At 38.7% G+C, this 19,438-nt stretch overlaps 1 protein-coding gene across 9 annotated transcripts in view; it reads right to left on the reverse strand.

Moving 5' to 3' along the window:
* Positions 1–1,558: 1,558 nt before the first annotated feature.
* The window catches only part of TLE1 (TLE family member 1, transcriptional corepressor), a 75,252-nt gene continuing 57,372 nt past the window's right edge, over positions 1,559–19,438 (reverse strand). For 7 of the 9 annotated variants that reach the window (XM_035570295.1, XM_035570303.1, XM_035570302.1 and 4 more), the window contains 7 exons: positions 18,203–18,279; positions 6,805–7,054; positions 4,949–5,196; positions 2,778–2,925; positions 2,254–2,404; positions 1,829–1,905; positions 1,559–1,666 (listed from right to left, as the gene is read on the reverse strand). In XM_035570295.1, the coding sequence (XP_035426188.1) occupies positions 1,559–1,666; positions 1,829–1,905; positions 2,254–2,404; positions 2,778–2,925; positions 4,949–5,196; positions 6,805–7,054; positions 18,203–18,279 (1,059 nt within the window). Of the gene's footprint in view, positions 1,667–1,828; positions 1,906–2,253; positions 2,405–2,777; positions 2,926–4,948; positions 5,197–6,804; positions 7,055–18,202; positions 18,280–18,680; positions 18,685–19,438 lie in introns of all 9 variants that reach the window. The other 2 variants (XM_035570301.1, XM_035570299.1) reach the window with 1 other exon arrangement.

The raw sequence follows: 19,438 nt of genomic DNA on the forward strand, positions 1-19,438 counted from the left end.
CTGGCAGAACTCACTAATTTGAAAAAAACAAAAACAAAACAATCCCCATAGCTAGAATAAAATGTACACATTCTCTCCTCACCCATTTCTCTTGCGTACATCGAGAAAACTTGATTGGAAGATGTGTAAAACTTTGGTAACTGGCTGCTCAGCATAGCTCTTCAGAGATGTCACGCTGATGCAACAGTTGAGGGACTCAAAGACTGCTCAGTATGGATACATAGAACCTATAGGCCTGCCTAATATGAGACACTAGAAAATTAATTCTAATTAATTTATACAGTGTATTAGTTAATAAGCAAAAAAATTGCTTTATCAATACTCTCACAAGAAATTAAGAAGCAAGTTTAACTTAATTTAGGTTAATTCACTTCACTTGCAGTCCCTGCAAGTATTTAACATCATTTAAGTAAATCCCCTGTAAAACGCACACTTTGGTAATTTAATTAAATTTACCTGAGTATCTATGTATAGACAAGCCATTAAAAAGGAAATGGTTATTAGCTACCACTTTTCCTCTGTAAAATATGAAGGACACAACTCATCTAGCTTTGTTTAATCATAGACATCCTCAGTTAAAAGAATAAAGCCTCTGATGTACTTAGTTGAAACATAGTCCTTCATGAACTCTGTTCAGCTGTGGGAGAGACGAGAGGGACATCATCTCCTCTTCTAGAGAGACAACCAAAATAATTATGATCAGGCACATATTAATGTATCTGCCAAAGAACATATACATGGGACATCAAAATAAACTTAAAATAAACTGCACAACTTTATGAAATGTTCAATTTTTGTATTTACACTATAATTAGTACAAAATTGCCTTTTAGTTTTTCTGCAGCACAAGACAGTATCTACTGGATTGATATCCTAATATGTCAAACAATTACTTTGAAGTACGATAAAGAAATCTACGAAGAGTTATAAAGAATAAGACAGTTTTCAAACTATACATAGTGTTAGCTTTTGCTTCTAAAAAGGTACTTATATCCCCAAAAGATTTTTTAAATAAGCAGGGGGTGGAGGGAGGGGGGGAGAAGAGTGGTTGTTTGTACTAAAGCTTTTACTGTAATAAACTAAATATATTTACAATTTATACAAATGTTTGACCTTCAACAAAAATACAAAAACGTATCACAAGATGCAGAACCAGGAAACAAGTTCATCTGAGACACTGCTGCTCTACACAGGACAGAATGAAAGTTGAACTGCAAGGAACAGAAAAGGTTATCCCCATATTCAGGCAATGAGAACAATTTGCATGAGGTCAAAAAAAAAAGGCTTCAACATTCTTCAGCAGACTTGGCTTTAAACTACGTCAAAAAACTAGGCTACATCTGTCCATCTTGCCTCTGTGTTCTGTTTGGTCCACATAGCCAATATTTAGTTGCTGGATGTTGCCTTCTACTTTGAAAAATCGGAGTAGTTTCATGACAAGGTCTGGAACCTCAATACTCTCGTTCCTTTTTAAAAGGCAAAACCTTTCTACTTCTATAATTAAGAACAATTTTGGCCCAGTTCAACTTTTTTAGAAATTATATCCCCAGCACATTTTTCAGTAGATAACTTCATAGACTGTAGCTTTTTTGTCTCCAGAGCCAGTGACTATGTACTTATCATCCACAGAGATGTCACAGCTAAGCACTGATGAAGATTCTTTGGACTAGAAGAAAAATAGAAATATATTACTTCATTAAAAAAAAAAGTCTATTACCCTCATCTCAGCATCCCATTTTGGTTAGATCACATAGGTAAAGAGATATGAATCCACTCTTGGGACTTAGGATTTTCTACTTTTTTTCTTTAAAAACATCATCATGCTTACCTGGAAGATACTGGCTCCATATGGAGTTCTCCATGCATTAAGAAGGTTATCTTTCCCAGTACTCACAAACCATTTACCTAGAATATGAAACAGAAGAACTATGAAAACATATGAAACAGTCATCCGACAGATTTTGGGTCAAATTGAAATCCGTTGGCTAATTACCATTACACAAAGCCCACACTAAGTAGAAACAATGTTTTACAAACAACTCAACTCTTACACCATCCTTTAAATAAATAAATAAATAAATGGTTGTTCATAGCTGAATACGTTTGTATTCATAAAACAGAGATATTTACTCAAATTAAGAAACAGATATTACATAAATTTTGATTATCAAAAAAGTTATGATTGTGCAATAAAGTATGAAATAAGTGTGAAATGAAGTCCTGACCTCCAGTTCAATCTTCAGGGCAACTTACCACAGTAAGCAAATTTGAGTGACAATACACAACTTTCATGAAGGTGCAGTTGATATTTGTCTGGTTTATTTACATGTAGCACTTCCACATTGCTGCTCTCCATTCCCACGGCTAGCCATTCACCAGTAGGACAATAACCAAGGGAAAATATCTGAAAATTCAGCAACATTTACACTTTTTATTTTTTCATACAGTGATTAAATGAATTGAGAGAGCTAGAAAGACAAGGACCAAATAGAATTGACACAGTTCAATAGTGAAAAAGCTTGTCAAAATTCAAGTGACGAAATTACCCATTCTTACCTCTAAACTTAGAAAAAAAAATATGGAAAGAGAGTGGTGTTAGTCTATCACTTTGTTCCAGAGCAGCTTAACATATGAAAGCTCCAAAATATTGTGTTATGAACAGCCACAGCAAACAAAACAATCTGACTAAAATTTGCCAATTGCATTGGGTTCATTTCTCAGCTTTCACCCTAAACATTCCCCTGTTCCCCACCCAAGTTGTAGGAAAACCTAGTTACCTGTGATGTGAAGTCATGCTGTTGTAGCTGTCTCCCCTCTCTCAAGTCCCAGGATCTGACAGTGTTATCCAAACCCCCTGTCCAGAGCTTGGTACCATCATTAGAAATGTCAATACAGCTGGCTCCATCTGTGTGGCCCTGGAATTGCCTGATAAAACAAACCAGACTGAATAATGATTTCCTGCCAGAGCTCAAGGTAAACACTGTTGTGGTGTTAGTTTTGGACTCTGTATGTGTGTGTCATCTCTTCTGTGTCTGCTGATGGGCAAAAACCAGCCCCTCCCTCTGACTTGGCATGAAACACAATGGTATTACAAAAATATTTTCCAGGTGCTAGAGAAATAGATTGCATCATCAGCAGTTGAACAAACTCATTACTTTCTATCAGGTTTTGAAAAGTGTTTTTTTTTTTTGTATGTGTTGTTGTTTTTTTTTTTTTTTTTTTTAGTTATTTTAAAAGAAAAGCGTGTGAGTACATTAAAGCACAGTAACTACAGAACTACAGTTCGAAGTACTAAATGACAACTCAGATTAAAGCAAAACAAGTGCTGAGGGAACAAAATTCCAGTTTCAGAAATCAGCTACTGTATTTTTCTTTGGCTGTAAGTCAACATGATAAATAATGAGCAGAGATATTAATAGGAAATGATCCAGATAAAGATCCAGTAAGTAAAGCAAAAGCATCATCAAGTCAGCAAAGTTACATTCTCTGGCAAGAGATCAGGAGATCACAAAATAAGTAGACAGTGTATTTTGTTTTAAAATATTCTCATTAGGAATTCCCAGCCTTCAACAACCAAAAGGCCATATGAAGTTTTCCTTAATCCTTTGGCAGAAGCCTTTTGCATTTTTCATCAGCAATTAGCTTTAGGAAAGTCCTTTGCATCGAAGTCAAAGGTGGAAGGAGAAGGGAAGAAGACAACTAGCTTGGGAATGAAGGGTATGATTCACTAAGCACTACCACAGAAAGGTCACAAGGCACATTTTGTTTTGTAGATCTGGTCTGAAAATTCCACGTGTTATCAATTAGGAAGATCAGCAAGCAAGTAGTGGGAACACTTACACACAGCAAACACTCATAAGAATAAAAGTAACTTGTACCATTCATTCAAAACAGTCATAGATGGAGAAAGAGTTCACCCTTACAGAGACTAAGCATGCATAGGGCAAACTAAAGGCTTTATATAACTAAAGTATTTTCTGACCTAGAAATTTAACAGAAAGTCAGATTTGCACATACATTAATACAAATATCTGCACATAAATTTAAGTTAACTACTGAAATACAGAAAATCTAATTAAATCACAGAAAACAGCATCTTCTTCAGTGAATGTATTCAAATCCTCTAAGATATCATGGTCTTTCCCAATTTAGGCTCTTCATTCTTATAATACTGTAAACTGTCACAACTTTGGTAAGCCTAGACCAACCTTCTAGTAAAACCACACAACTTGTTACTAAGAGCCATTATACACACTGTCCTATCATTTTTTCTCTGCCATAGCACTCATGATGAATATTAACCTGCCAGACACTTCAACCTAAAGTTTAAAAAAATATATTTCAGAAGTAACTTTTATAGCAACACATTTATTGTGCTCTCTGCAAGTTTTAGAGATCAAATTCCTCCTCCACAAATCAAATATCTTTCTCTTATGAATGACCAAACATCAGTTCTCTACACTTTCATAAAGAACTGGGGTGATTTAGCTTTTCAACTACTTTTGAAAGGTTAATTTTATTACATTTCATCACCAAATATGAATTGAAAATTCATTTTATTACTTAGTAAATGCTCAGTACAATGGAAAAAACAAACCTCAAAGAGTTCACTATAAGGCAAGTTCAGTCCAAATCAAACACAAACTAGTAGAAATGCTGCTTGTAGAAACCTGAAGACAAATCTCAACTAAACAAAACCAACAAGAACTTTAATATCAACTTCAACAGATTATGTAACAGCCCTTTAGGTCCTCAAAAACCATCTTCCAGGACTAGGCTGAAGCTACCAGAACTAGTTTCTGTCCAATGTGAGCACAAACTTCATTCTTTACAAGAGAAATACTATCTGTTTTGCTGTCATGAACCATTATTCAGGGAGATAAATATTTATCTAGCTGTTCAAAGACTAACTTTAATAAAAGTTGTCTGTAAACAAGTAATGACTCACCTGACCAATGTCTGATTGTGCAGATCCCACACTGCAATGTTCCCATCACTGCAGCACGAAAAGCACACCTTGGAATCAGGGCTGATAGCCAGAGCATAGCAGGCAGGGGCTGAGGATGTCAGCTCTGCTTTTATACGAGGAGTTGGTGCCGCCAGGTCCCATATGGATAATGTGCTGGCTTCCCCGCCAACTATTAGGGTGCATCCATCAGGCAGCAATTTACAAGAGCGGATGTAGTTATCTCTGTTCTGTACAACACAAATCATCTTGGTTGTGTTAATACATGCATGCCAATAATGGCCACTAATATGATTCTGACTGCATCCAAGTTTTAAACAGTAGGCGATTTTTTTCAGTACCAAAGTACAAAAAAGGAACCAGCAGACCCTAAAAGGTCTCAAATGTCTACTTCTCATTACTAACCAGAGACTGCAGCTGCAGAAATTAAACTGCAGATTCCTATTGCTAGAGTCTAGTCTGTTTTGAACCTGATGAAGTCCTTCATCTTATTACAAAGAGACAAAGCCAAAGTAAGCTTGCATTTCAGAAAGTGCACTACATCAGTTAAGACTACCAGCACCACAGGAATATTTAGAAAAAATCAAATGACCTCTCATTTGTAACCACTTAGGAAAATACAGTTCGAGTCTCATGCCTTTCAGATTTTGGAGTTTTCTTTTAATCAATATTTTGCATTCACCATTTTAAAGTTAAGATGTTGAGTCAGAATATTCCCATTCTGGTCCTGAATTTATGCTGTTTCTCTGACTCCTTAAGCTTATTTGATGTCTTTTTTCGTGTAGCTGCTGTCCAACATGGTAACAGTTCTTTAGGAAATCAAGGGATAAGACCAGTAACTCAAAACAAATAAAAAGTAGTGCAGGTAGAAATCAAAGACATTTCTATAACTATGGGTTTGTTGCTGTTTTTGTTGTTTCTTTCAAGTCACAGAGAAGGAAAAATTAAGTAGTACAGTGGAAATGCTGGCTTAGCCAGCCATACAGTTCCATAACTAACATGAAGGCAGCTAAGACTGAGCAGAGACAAATCTGCCATGAAACAGAATGCATACACAACCATATGTATACCACTAGACAAATGACATGGGAGTAGAAGTAAATAAAAGGCAAGGACTTAACAAAAATAAAGCAAAACAAAACCAACATTTACTTGGATCAACACTTAAACTAGAATTGTTTTCATTTGGAATATATATTATTGTGCTTTATGACATTAAGTCTGCTTCTAGTTTATACACTGCTTCTAGTATAAGAAGCATCTTACTGAGCAATTAGGTTTTCGATTTAGCTTTTTGGCTATATTACCTTACTCAATCCATTTTGTATCTGGGAGATGTGAAAACAAACCAGAAGAATGTGTAAGGTGCTGAATACTAACAAAAGTGTAACAACACAAAGTGACCTTGGTACCTTGTCACATTATTTTATTATATGGTTGCTACCCTCTTACAAAAAAGGGGTCATGACTCCTGGCACAAGTAAAACACGCTACAGCCCTGTCTAAGCCAGGCTACCTTTGTTTTAAACCCATGCAGTGCAAAAATCACCAGCATGACTTGGGTGGGGGGAATAATCAGGTACACTCTCTACTTAGAAGTCTTATCTAAAATATTATTTGACCCTTAGTGATGATATTTATCCATAAACAAACCAGTCCTCTTCTCTGTAACACCACCTGTTCAGTGTTTAAAAAAAAGACAGCTAAATGTATAAAGCAGGAAACAGAACTGCCTGCTATTTCCTTGTAATATGAACAAAATCCAGACAAGGACAGCTATTGCCTTATTGAGTCTCCGAGGAGAAGTTACCCTTCTGCCTAAGTTCCTGTTCACTTACCAGGCAGTCCAGCTGAGAAACAGGGCTCTTGTTCCCAGGCTGGCTGATGTCCCAGACTTTAACGCAGCCCTTGCCACCCGTGTACACATGTCTTGTGGGGTTGCTGATGGTAACTGCACACACAACTTCCCCGTGATTCAGAGTGTTGATCTGGCGGGCATGGCGAGGGATTCCTGGACCAATGAGAGCGTCAGGAGGAAAAGGAACAGGCTGCATCTGACCATCTGCAGTAACGTGAAAGGAGTAGGCTCTTTTTTGGGGAAAGGAAAGAAAGGAGAAGAAAAAAATACATCAGCCATCTACAGCGCTGAAATGCAAGAAAAAGACAGTATTTTATGATTTATTTCTTTGTCAATTTTTACTCGTGAAAATCAAAGCTACAGTGACAAATAATACAAGGCACAAAAACCTCAGAGGGAGAAAAGGAGCCACAGCAGACATTTTCAGCTCATTTCACCTCAAGTATTTGGGAAGGGGGGAAGCACATTAAATCCTACTATTAACTCTACTGATCATGGCCATGGATATCACTCTGTCACCTAGACCATCAAAAGATCTTTCAAGCTGCTGGTTTCTAGCCAGTGGTTCTGAGCTGCAGCACCAGAAGTCCTGCAGCAGCAATCCCTGACCAGTCACTGCTCTTCCAGACATCTTCCACAAGAGGCTTCCACCTGTTGTCATGACATTGCATGAGCAAAATTTAAACTTGTCCTATGCCTGTTCCTGCACTTCATCTTCAATATCAGCACTAGCTGTGTGCATATGTCTCTCTTTCTAGCTGGGAACTAGTGTTTTAAATAGGAAATAGAAACTGCATGTACACAGCTTTCATCAGAAAGCTGATACCATTTCCTCATAATTATCATAGAATTGTTTGGGTTGGAAGGGACCTTAAAGATCAGCCAGTTCCAACCCCCTGCCATGGGCAGGGATGCCTCCCACCAGACCAGGTTGCTCAAAGCCCCATCCAACCTGGCCTGAAACACTTCCAGGGATGTGGCATCCACAGATTCTCTGGGCAACCTGTGCCAGTGCCTCACCAACCTTGTAGTAAAGAATTTCTTCCATATATCTAATTTAAATCTCCCCTCTTTTAGTTTAAATTTACATTTTCTTGAGTAAGTAATTTGGAAAAGCTGAAAGGCTCAGTTTCCCTGGTAGTTTTGGCACTTCTGTGATGTCTATTTCTGTTCAGTGCATGATTTCAAGTATATGAAAACTGAAGGTTGAGGTAGTGAATCCCAGCAATGGGACTACTCCTTGGGGAAAGTACACAAAATTATTTCTTTGTTTTCACCATGATGTTTAAAGTCGTCTCTACTCAAGGACCAGGGCATAAATAGCTGCTAACAAAGGCTTCAGGTTCAGGGTGGTATTTTTTATTTGTTTTTAAAAATAATGAAAATACTACTGCACTTTTTATTATACTGGCGAGCTCCTTTTTTTGCTCTTCTAAGTGCATCAATAACTCACATTTTAGATGCTGCTGTTAGATTCTCAGCATTCTTCAAGAGGCCAAAGTGGATAAAAATGGTGAGACAAGAGTATCCTTTCTAATAATAAGCTACCTCTTCCTCAATGATATCTTTATTTTTCCAATATATTGTTGTGTTCAGAACTGCTTTCTTTTCCAAATGTACCTTCTTCCCAGAAATCTTCAGTTACTGTAGTTCAAGTTAAAGCATTGCATCAATCTCCAGTGGAACCAACAGTAGGTAATTCAATTTAATTTTCTGTTCTGAGCTAGTACTTTTGAAAGTATTTTATTGTGTGTTTCCTAGTATTGCACAGTTTGAAAGAGGAACAAGTAAGATGCCTGGATCCATAATACACATCACAATATACGTGGGCTTGTTTCCTAAAGCAGCTGAATATGCCCAAGAGCTGAGAAGATATTTCTTTAAAAAGGAGCCAGAGGAAAACAAAAAGGTTTTACTCTTCTGTTGTTTCCTACAGAAGGTAACATTAGAAACCATCACACAATGCAATACCACAATCTTCAAAGAAGGGAAGGGTAAAAGGCAGTTGACTGCTATAAACCAAAGAAGTGAATAGTGTCTATGCATGCAATTCCTGTATCTCATTTATGTTTCATGGTTGGACAAGTGAATTGAAGACATGCTCAGAACACACCTACATGTATGAGCACGAAAGATGACAAAAGCAATAGGAAATGCAAGATAAGAAAGGAAGTGCAAAGGTCACTCCCTTATGAATATACAAGATGCAAAGTGTATCAGATACATCTCTTCCTATGGTATCTTTTTTTTTTTTTTTTTTTTTTTGCATAAGGAATTGCAGTAATGAAAAGGCTTAAGCAGAAATCCATATCATTTCTCAACTGCTGTCCCAAAGCAGTTATTCACCAAATAGATGAGACAAAGAATGGGAGAGAAAGAATTGTGGCAAGAGGACTGCTCAAGGCTGAATGACTGCTCAGATTCAGGTACAGAATCCAAATAGGAGTCATAGTACTTATGAGGCTAAAAGGTTGGACCTCATCCTGGGCTACAGATCGAAGTCAGTTGCAGAATATTTGTTAGCAAGAAGAGTACACAGAACTGCACAACTTTGAAGGGGCCTGCCCTTGTTTTTATCCTGGACAGAAGAAAAGCAATTAAGCAAGTGTTAAGCAATTTTTCCCATTACATTTAAGATGAATAATACACTTGCTTTTCCACCGTTACTGCATAAATATTCTATTCAATTCATAGTACTTAAATAACCAGTGTTTTCCAATGCTTCTGTGCATATACACAACTTTTGCAGTTCTTGCTGAGATGGGGTGGGAGGAAGACAATAGGAACATTTTTCAAGTGCTTCATGTACTATAACATTAAGATGATTCTTCTACTCTGAAATACCAGTGATTTATCCCAATGTATTTTTAATCAAGTATAATCTTACTAGCATGCCCACCTCTAAATTCTGGTTATATATCATATTAGTAGTTTAATTTTTATTATCATGATTGTGCTTTTGCTTACAAGACTGTTCAGCACTCAGGATGACTACATCTGAGAGCCTCTCAAACAGGCCAGTTATAGTTTCTCATAAGCCAAGGCAGCTTTTGCTACAGTGCAAGTTATCAGCAATCCACTGTATAAAGAAATGACTGCACATTGCCAAATACCTCTGCCCCTGCCAAGACAAGCATGCAAAAAAGTAAATGTTCCTGTCTGCTTGAAGGTATGTGGTATGTCAGGCTAACATCAACACTGTCAGCACATTTATGTAGTCTGGTAACCTCTATCTACTAGGTACTATGGTATAACTTTTAATTACACATACCTTCCCTCTTTTTTATTTTTCTTTTTTTCCAAACAAACCTCCAACATTTGCAAGATTGACACTCCCTAGGTGAAGAAAGCTTATTTCAGAAGAAAACAGTACCAGTGGTAGTAATGAAAATGACTACCTGCTGCTCAAGCACTGTTGTCCTAAGCTACCTTAACATTGGGTTACAGAAACATAGAACGGTTGAGGTTGGAAGGTGACCTCTGGAGGTCATCTGGTCCAACCATCCTCCTCAATCAGGGATACCTAGAGCTGGTTGCCCAGGAGCACGTCCAGATAGCTTCTGAAGATCTCCAAGGAGGGAGACTCCACGATCTCTCAAGGCATCCTGTACCAGTGTTCCATCACCCACACAAGAAGTGCTTCCTGACGTGCAGACACAACCTCTTGTGTTCCAGTTTGTGCCTATTGACCATTGTCCTGGCACTAGGCACAAATGAAAACAGCTTGGCTCCATCCTCTTTGCATTCTCCCTTCAGTTTTTTATATATATAAGACCTGCCCTGAGCCTCCTCTTCTCCAGGCTGAACAATCCCAACTCTCTCAGATTCTCCTCACAGGAGAGGTGCTCCAGACCACAGGATCATCTTGGTGGCCCTCTGTTGGATTCTTTCCAGTATGTCCAGGTCTTTCTTGTACTGAGGGCCCCAGAACTGTACACAGTACTCCAGGTGCAGCCTCACCAATGCTGAGCAGTGGGGAAGGATCACCTCTCTTGACATACTGGCAATACGTTGGCTAATGAAGCCAAGAACAGTGTCAGCACAAGGGCACATCGCTGGCTCATGTTCAGCTTGGTATCTCCCAGGACTCTCAGGTCCTCTTTTGCAAAGCTGCTTTCCAGATGGGTCCTGTATTTCCAGCATGTCACCATGTTGGAGTGCCTACCCCACTAATTCTGAGCAGGACTGTACTTCGAGTGCTATACCTATAACATAGCTGTAATTACATGTTTAAGAATTGACACAATTTTAATGCTCTAGATATATTCACAGGCCTGAATCCTTGAAAGTGAGGAGCATTTTGGTGCTCCAACCTTAAAAGACTCAATATGGTTTTGGCAGGGGAGCAAAGTCCCTTGCACTGTAAGCAAAGAGCACGTTCAAGACCATCTGATGAAAATGAACAGGTACAAGTCTGGGTGAAGAGGGCTTGATGACCCCCATCCCAGGGTTCTGAGAGAACTGGATGATGTAGTTGCCAAGTCTCTCTCCATCATATTTGAAAGGTCACGGCAGTCAGGTGAAGCCCCCAGTGACTGGAAAAAGGGAAACATCACTCCCACTTTTAAAAAGGGTAGAAAAAGAAGACCCAGGGAACTACAGAATGGCAAGCCTCACCTCTGTGCCTGGGAAATCATGGAACAGATTCTCCTGGAAGCACATGCAGGACAAGGAAGAGAACCGAGGCAGCCATCATGGCTTCAAAGGCAAATTGTGCCTGACCAAGCTAGTGGCCTTCTATGATGGAGTGACTCTATCAGCTGACACAGAAAAACTGACCGATGTCATTTATCTGGACTTCTGTAAGGCCTTTGACAAAATCCAGCATGACATCCTGACCTCTATTGGAGAGAGAGAGATTTGAAAGCTGCACTGTTTGGTGGATGAGGAATTGGCTGGAAGGCCACAGACAGAGTTGCTGTCAAAAGCTCTATGTCCACCTAGAGGCTGGTGATGAGTGGTGTCCCTCAGGGGTCCACCTTGGAACAAGTGCTGTTGAATGTATTTATCAATGATAAACTGAGTCCCTCCTCAGCATGCTCATAGACAACACCAAGCTGAGTGGTGCAGTCAATGCAACAGAAGGAAGGGACACCACTCAAAAGGACCTGGACAAGCTTGAGAAGTGGCCCCACGTGAACTTCACAAGTGTCAACAAGTCCAAGAGCAAGGTGATGCACCTGGGTTGGGGCAATCCCAGACATGAGTACAGAATGGGAGAGTAACTCATTGAGAGCAACCCTGCAGAAGACTGGGGGCTGTGGTAGATGAAAAGCTTGACATCAGCCAGCAGTGCGTGGTTGCAGCCCAGAAGACCAACTGCATCCTGGGCTGCATCAAGTGATTGTTCCCCCCTCTGCTCTGCCCTCATGAGGGCCCACTTGGAGGAATGCATCCAACTCTGGGGTCCCCAGCACAAGAAGGATGTGGGTCAGTTAAAACAGGTCCAAAGGAGAGACACAAAGTTCATCAGAGGACTGGAGCACCTCTCCTACGAAGAAAGGCCGACAGAGCTGGGAATGGTCACCCTGGAGAAGAGAAGGCACCAGGAGACCTCACTGCCACCTTTCAGTACATAAAAGGGGATTATAAAAAGATAGAGTGAATTTTCATATGGTCAGATAGTGATAGGATAAGGGGGAATGGTTTAAACTAAAAGAGGGCAGATTTAGATTAGATGTTAGGAAGAAATTCTTTACTTGGAGGGTGAAGCACTGCACCAGGTTGCCCAGAATAGTTGCAGATGCCCCATCCCTGAAGTCGCTCAAGGCCAGGCTGGATGGGGCCCTGGGATATCTCATCTTGTGGGTGGCTATGGCAGGGGAGTTGGAACTAGATGATCTTTAAGATCCCTACTGACCCAAGCCATTCTACGATTCATGACATTAAGTTCTTCAGTTCTTTAAAGCTCAACTTGAAGATATTTCTTGAAAGGCACCCTTTGCCCCTCAAGTGTTTCTCCTCACCAAATTGCTATTCACATCTGAACCCTTATGTTGGGCTAACAATCACAGAGAAAAAGGGAGAGTTCTTATTCAATGCAAATGCAATTAAACAGCAAGTCCTGGCCTGTATCAAAAGAAGTGTGGCCACAGGTCGAGTGAGGTGATTCTCTCCATCTAGTCCACTCTTGCAAGACCTCACCTGGTGTACTATGTTCAGCTCTGGGGCTCCCAGCATGAGAAAGACACAGACCTGTAAGAGCGGCTCCACAGGAAGGCCATGAAGATGACCAGAGGACTGGAGCACCCCTCCTATGAAGAAAGGCTTTATAGGAGAAAATTGGAGTTGTTCAGCCTGGAGAACAGACGTCTCTGGGGGAGACCTTATAGCAGCCTTCCAACATTTAAAGGGGGCCACTAGGGAAAAACAGGGAGGGCCTCTTTATCAGGGAGTGTAGTGACAGAACAAGGGATAACAAACTGAAAATGTGTTGGTTTAGATTAGGTATCTGGAAAAAATTCATTACTATGTGGGTGGTGAGGCACTGGAACAGGTTGCCCAGAGAAGCTGTGGATGCCCCATCCCTGGAAGTGTTTCAGGCCAGGTTGGATGGGGCTTTGAGCAACCTGGTCTAGTGTGAAGTGTCCCTGGCCCATGGAGGGAGGGTTGGAACTGAATGGTCCCTTCCAATCCAAATTATTCAACGATTATATGATTCTAAACTAAGAACATATCAATTGATATCTGTATTTACACTTATATTTTACTAAGTATTCTATTGAAATAGCACAGTAGAAGAACTGTACTGGTGTGAAGAACAAAAAGTAAAGTTTAGCACAGAAAATGACAGTTACAAGACTATCTTCTCACATGTTGATGGGAGTAAAGAAAAGGTTCTCTTCTTCAAGAAGAACAGGCTTCCACATTAATTCACTGCTCAAGAACATAGCAAATCAACCAAACTACCAACCTGCTAGCTACTCTAAGTATTCAGAGCGATATAATGAGTGCACTTCCTGCCTTAAAGTAACACGCTAAAAAAAGGAAAAAAACAGCTTCCACTTCATCCCTCCAATTCAAATGGAATTGCTTAGCTAGCACAGAAATACCTCAGTTGAAGAACATAAAAGCAGACTGTTTCTTCTGTTGATAAGTGCATTTCACTTTCAGCTCTACTTTGTGCTCCAGTTTTTTAGTTGTCATTATCACAAACAACATTGAATATCTATGTGTGGTGTTTCAATATATGGAGCAAAATGTCAAGAATTAGGAATAAAGATATTTTATAGAAATAACGAATCTTTTTAACTTCATACATGTTATCAAATTGTTCTATCCATAGATACAATTGGGAAAACAACAATCCATTATTCTGTAATACAGTAAAATTAGCATTCCTTTAAAATATTTCTCTTTGTACATTCACTGAACAAATATAAAGATTGTTTGAACAGAAAACTTTGGGTTTTTTTGAGCAGTTCCAGAACAGTATACTATTCCCCTCTGAAAACACAGAAAAGTCTGCTCATAACTAGAACTTGCAAGAGTTAAATATTTACCAAATGAAATTCCCCTGTCCTACTAAAAGAAAACATTTTCATCTCTTTCTGGTGTCTAACACCTCACAGTGCAAATGAAGCTACAAAAAAAAAATTGAGAAATACACTTGACCTCAGTACCACCGTTACTTAACAGTTTTAGACATCAGGTGAGCAATACTATGGACATATGTTTCATCGAAGAACTTGAAAATCTGTGTTCAGTATACCATTCAACTATTAGAAGGTGTGGTTCACATTATGGAGAAATCCACAAGAATGCTAAAAGCTAAATAACTACTTTGCTAGAAAGGCCATGTGAAACAGAAATGTTTACAACCACACACCAAGAACTTACAGCACAGGGCATAATTAAATGAATCAAAAAAAAAAAAGAATGTCCATGTCCAAAACAGGTTTGATATTCCCCATCACCACCCAAGACAATTACTGATTAGGTAATGGTTCAAGGCAACTTGGAAGGGGTGTTGGGACTAGGGGCAAGAGCAGCTGCTAAGAAAAGAATAATTTACCGGCAGGAAGCCACTTTGAAACCAAGGATATTAAACCACATTTTTTTTGCACATTTGCCTACACATATAGGCATCAAGTCTTTGTCCTTAAAATTAATTACTGAACGGCTGAAGAGAGAAAACAAGTAATGTGAGACCACATATATGTGCAGAGGAATATCATATTAATATGAAGAACCTGAAAAGCCTCAAAGGAAATGCTCAAAGAAAAATAATAATAAACAAAAAATAGTTTGCTATCAAATGCAAAGCCTAGCTCATTTATATAGGTAAGAAATTAGTGAAGACAATTCAGCTTTCTGGACTGCTACCTCCGTTGTCAAAATACATCTATAACCACTGATAACAGGGTTAAACTGTAGCGAGCAAAATTGTCGGATTCATATTCAGGAAGATACAAAGATGATAGTAAAGACTTACATTTAGTCCAGTTACAAAATAAGCAACAGACAAGCTTTCCAAACAGCATTCCCTTGACAAGAGTAAATAAATGAGTGCAAGTGGGTTCTTAGGAGGCTATTAATGTTTCTAATAGGCTAGACCATTAACAGATCTTGGAATACACAAGGGTTAAAGAAAATTGGGTGCTATCAGACATGTCATTCCTTTGGGAAGAAGGTGATGTTTCTCCTGGAAGCAGGGCGGGGTGAAAAAACAGTCCTGTTGATAAAAACCTGCAGCAGTGAACATACACATATAGCTGGAGATTCTATAGAGTTCAATCTGAAAGTGTTCTTTACCACTTACTAGAACTCCACACCTCATAAAACAATTTAAACGTGGTACCTTAGTTGGACTCTTGGATAAAGCAGATTTTGAAAATAAACCAAGAGTATTCCAGTAGTTTACATAAATATTTAACATGTACTCTGTATGGATAATATAGGAGACTTGACTAATGCAGACAAAAGCTACATAAAGATGCTGCACATAGTGCACTGCATCTAGGTATATGTAGCCAAATAAGACTAAGACGAGGTGATTCTAAAGTTATCAATGGAAAGATGACAGTTCAGTTTCTGGAATTTTAGGTTTGACACATATAATAAAAACAAGCAAAGAAGATCCTATAGTAGAAATCACTGATAGTCCAAATAATATGACCATGAAAAACAGTACAGAACACATCAAGTCAAGAGGAAATTAGGGGCTATGTATCAAAGTAGTGATCTATGAAGCAGTATGAATAAAGAGCTGAAAAGTCTAAATAAAATTTGAATTAAAAAAATTAAGAAACCCCATAATTTAGCTATGAAATACTATGATAGAAATTATAACATTATACAAGTACTGGTTTTGTGCCTTGAGCAATGCAACAGCTAGGATTCAGCCACAGACCAGTTCTGACTGAACAAAAATAGGTTGTCATCATGTATATTGCTAAACATTACTAATGGAATAAATCATCGAAAGCTTGTAAATACACTTGATTAAAAGTAAAAACTTACAATCACCACACTGTGTGATCTCCAAAAATATTTTATTTCAGGATACCAAATTCTAATGAAGTCAGCAAGAATGAGTTTGACCCCTAACAAGAGAATATTATAAGAACAAAGCACATTCTTTAACTGTGCTAAATTTAAATACACCACCATCTGATACATAACACCAACTCAGACTCCTCGCTTCAGTAGTCTTGTCAACATACCACCAACTTTTCTCCAAGTAAATCCAAAATTTAACAGGTTTCTCACACTGCCAACAAATAGGTCTGTTCTCAGAAACATGGTGGATAAGAAAGAAAACACATCGAGGATGGCTTTTATAATATAAGAAGCCTGTTGCTTTCCTTCTGCTACGGAAAAAGAGTAGAAAACTTTTTTCCCCCATAAATTGGTGAATGTTTTTAAGGATGATTGCATGACTGACATTACAACTTATCAATAGGTATTAATAGGAGTTCAAAACAAAGATAAACAGAAATACATCTGTGTATACAACTTTCAGCGCTGCATATTTTATAACTTAAGACAATAAGTAATAGTTTCTGATTTGTTCCTGAAATTGCAAAAAGGAAGAATTAAGTCGTGCAGTTCACAAAAGCCTTGTGATAGACTGGTACAGAAGACAGTACGTACCAGGTATGCCCAAGCATTGGCAGTGCAAACCGTTAGGCTGGTTTCAAAATGATGTACCTAGATAGACAGGAACTATACTAACTGCAACTTTCTGTTGAGAGAAGAGACAGGACTTAATGCCAAGAGTGAAGGGGGGCCAAAGACTACCTTTAACAGTGTCAAAAGAGTGTTTTAATTCCCTCTGCTCCATTCATGGGTTGTGAAGCACTGGAACAAGTGGTCTAGGGAAGTGGTAGAGTCATCATCCTTGGAGGTATTCAAAAGATGCATAGATGTGGTGCCTGGGGACGTGGTTTAGTGGTAGATTTGGCAGTGCTAAGTTAATGGTTGGACTTTGTGGTATCTATGATTCTCTCCAAGAAAACACATTAATCTAACTCGCAAACTATGCATGTTTGGATCTGTGTAGACTGCTTTTGCACAAATATTTATAAAATACACTTTTTTTTTTTTAAGGAAATCATACATGCTCATGACAACTGCACATGGTTAAGTTCAGTCTCAACATTTTACAAGAGCCAAATTACTGGGAAAAAATAAAAATAAAAAAGCATCAATATGATGTTTTGGTGAATTTATTCACCAGGGCACCACAGCAGCAGTATTTCATTTAAGAACACCTCTACCAATAATTAAAATTCTTCAACAGTAAGTTGTGAAAGTTATCCTACATCTGTACACCACCAGCTGTACAACTGGTTCCTCATTCATTTTCTCTTCAGCTGCATACTTACACAAAAGTTTTTTTGGTTTTTTAAACTCCAGTATACAAAGTATGTATCAGTTGCTAAAATAACTGCTTCAGATACCCACTGCAATCGAAGTTTCAGACTGTCATGCTTGTTAAAACAGGTGCTAGACAAGGACACTGAGTTTGCGCTACAGTTTTATGCTCAGTATAGTATGAAGTCGAGTATCAGTCTGTTCTTTTTGCACATTTTACGACTATCTACCAGTTTGTAGTTCCCTTAACTTCCCTTAGAAAAGAGGAAATAATAAAAAACAAACAACAACAAAACCAACAAAACAAACAAAACAAAAAAAACACAAGATGCACCTTCAACAGATTTTCCTTGGAAATAAGTATGTGCACATCTGTTTTGGGACATAACAACTACCATCTTAGAACTTTTATGTTGTACCTACTTGCCAGGAGAAGTTTGAAACAATCTCTTGGGAACAACCAGATACTACCCACTTTGGAATTCCTGTTCACAGACACAATATAGCTGTATTCTCTCTAGATGTTGCAGATGTTACCAAAGTGTTAAAAGGTTACTTACGGTTTTCCTCCAGGAATGCCTGCTAGATTTGGAGGGATTCCAGGTACTCTCATGTGAGGAGGAGGATCAAACCCAACCTGACAATGAAAAATGAATTAACCTCGCACTTGCAATTTCTCATGCAGCAAGCATTTCTTCCCTCCCTAGATATTATGCATTTAACCGAAGTACAGCTTTTACCCACAAAATTAGGTAAGTGGGAGGGATGGGCAAAACAAGTTTTCCCTCCAACATGCTTCTGCTAGAAGTACTCACATTCAAAGAGAAAACCCGTAATGTGTATCACGCATTCACAATACTGAGCATAACACACAGACCTGCATGCCAGTGTGGCACTCGCCCTGGAGCTGGGCTCGCCAGTGCTCTGGCACGTAGCCACACCAGTGCTCTGTATCTTGGCGGCAGTGAGTGCTGGCCCATGCAGGTGCAGTATGGTGTGCGCGGAAGCAGCTTCAGGCCCCCGCTACGATCTTGGCACAGCTCTGCGCTGTGCAGGCATGTCAGCTAGGAGATGTCTCGCAGAACTACACTGCAGGGTGTGCACAAATTTGTCTATGACTTAAATATACTACACAGGCTCTCTTTACGAAGTGCGAGTCCACTACACTTTTAAATCCAGAATAAACACGTACACCAAATAAATTGAACAGGAATTCTGGACCAAACACATTTTTCCTTCTGAACACTATACCTGAAATACAATTCTTATTGCTTCAAGGAGTACAAATGCTATTTAGGATTTCCACATTTATGAATAAACCCTGATTTTTCCAGTTCAAGAAAGTAGCCACATCTACAATAACAAGAAATGACAAGCTTAAGTACAATCTTGCAAACTCACAAGTAGGTAAGCCTGTGTATATATAGAATTACCATCAAGCTCATTTCTGCAGAATCAGGCTCCCAGGTTGATCAATAGCAGCAATGACTGCCATTCTCCATGTACTTAAGCAGGGTTAGGGTCCATTAGGGTTACGCCCGCAACAGCAACTACTCTTAACACACCTTATCACAGAGTTTTAAGACATGAACTGACCAAGTCCTCATACTTACTTACACAAAAAATAAAAGGACAGAAGTAGATAAACAACTTCTACATGCTTTGAAATTAATTTGGTGTGTCCTGTACAGACCACAAATCTTATTCAGCAAAAGAAAAGGAGATGCTCACAGGACCATTGAAATGATTTGTACCTACAAAAACTTTTTTTAAAAAAAAGAAAGTATAAACAATTT

Source organism: Cygnus atratus, chromosome Z (genome assembly GCF_013377495.2).
Source record: "Cygnus atratus isolate AKBS03 ecotype Queensland, Australia chromosome Z, CAtr_DNAZoo_HiC_assembly, whole genome shotgun sequence".
NCBI classification, from domain to species: domain Eukaryota; kingdom Metazoa; phylum Chordata; class Aves; order Anseriformes; family Anatidae; genus Cygnus; species Cygnus atratus.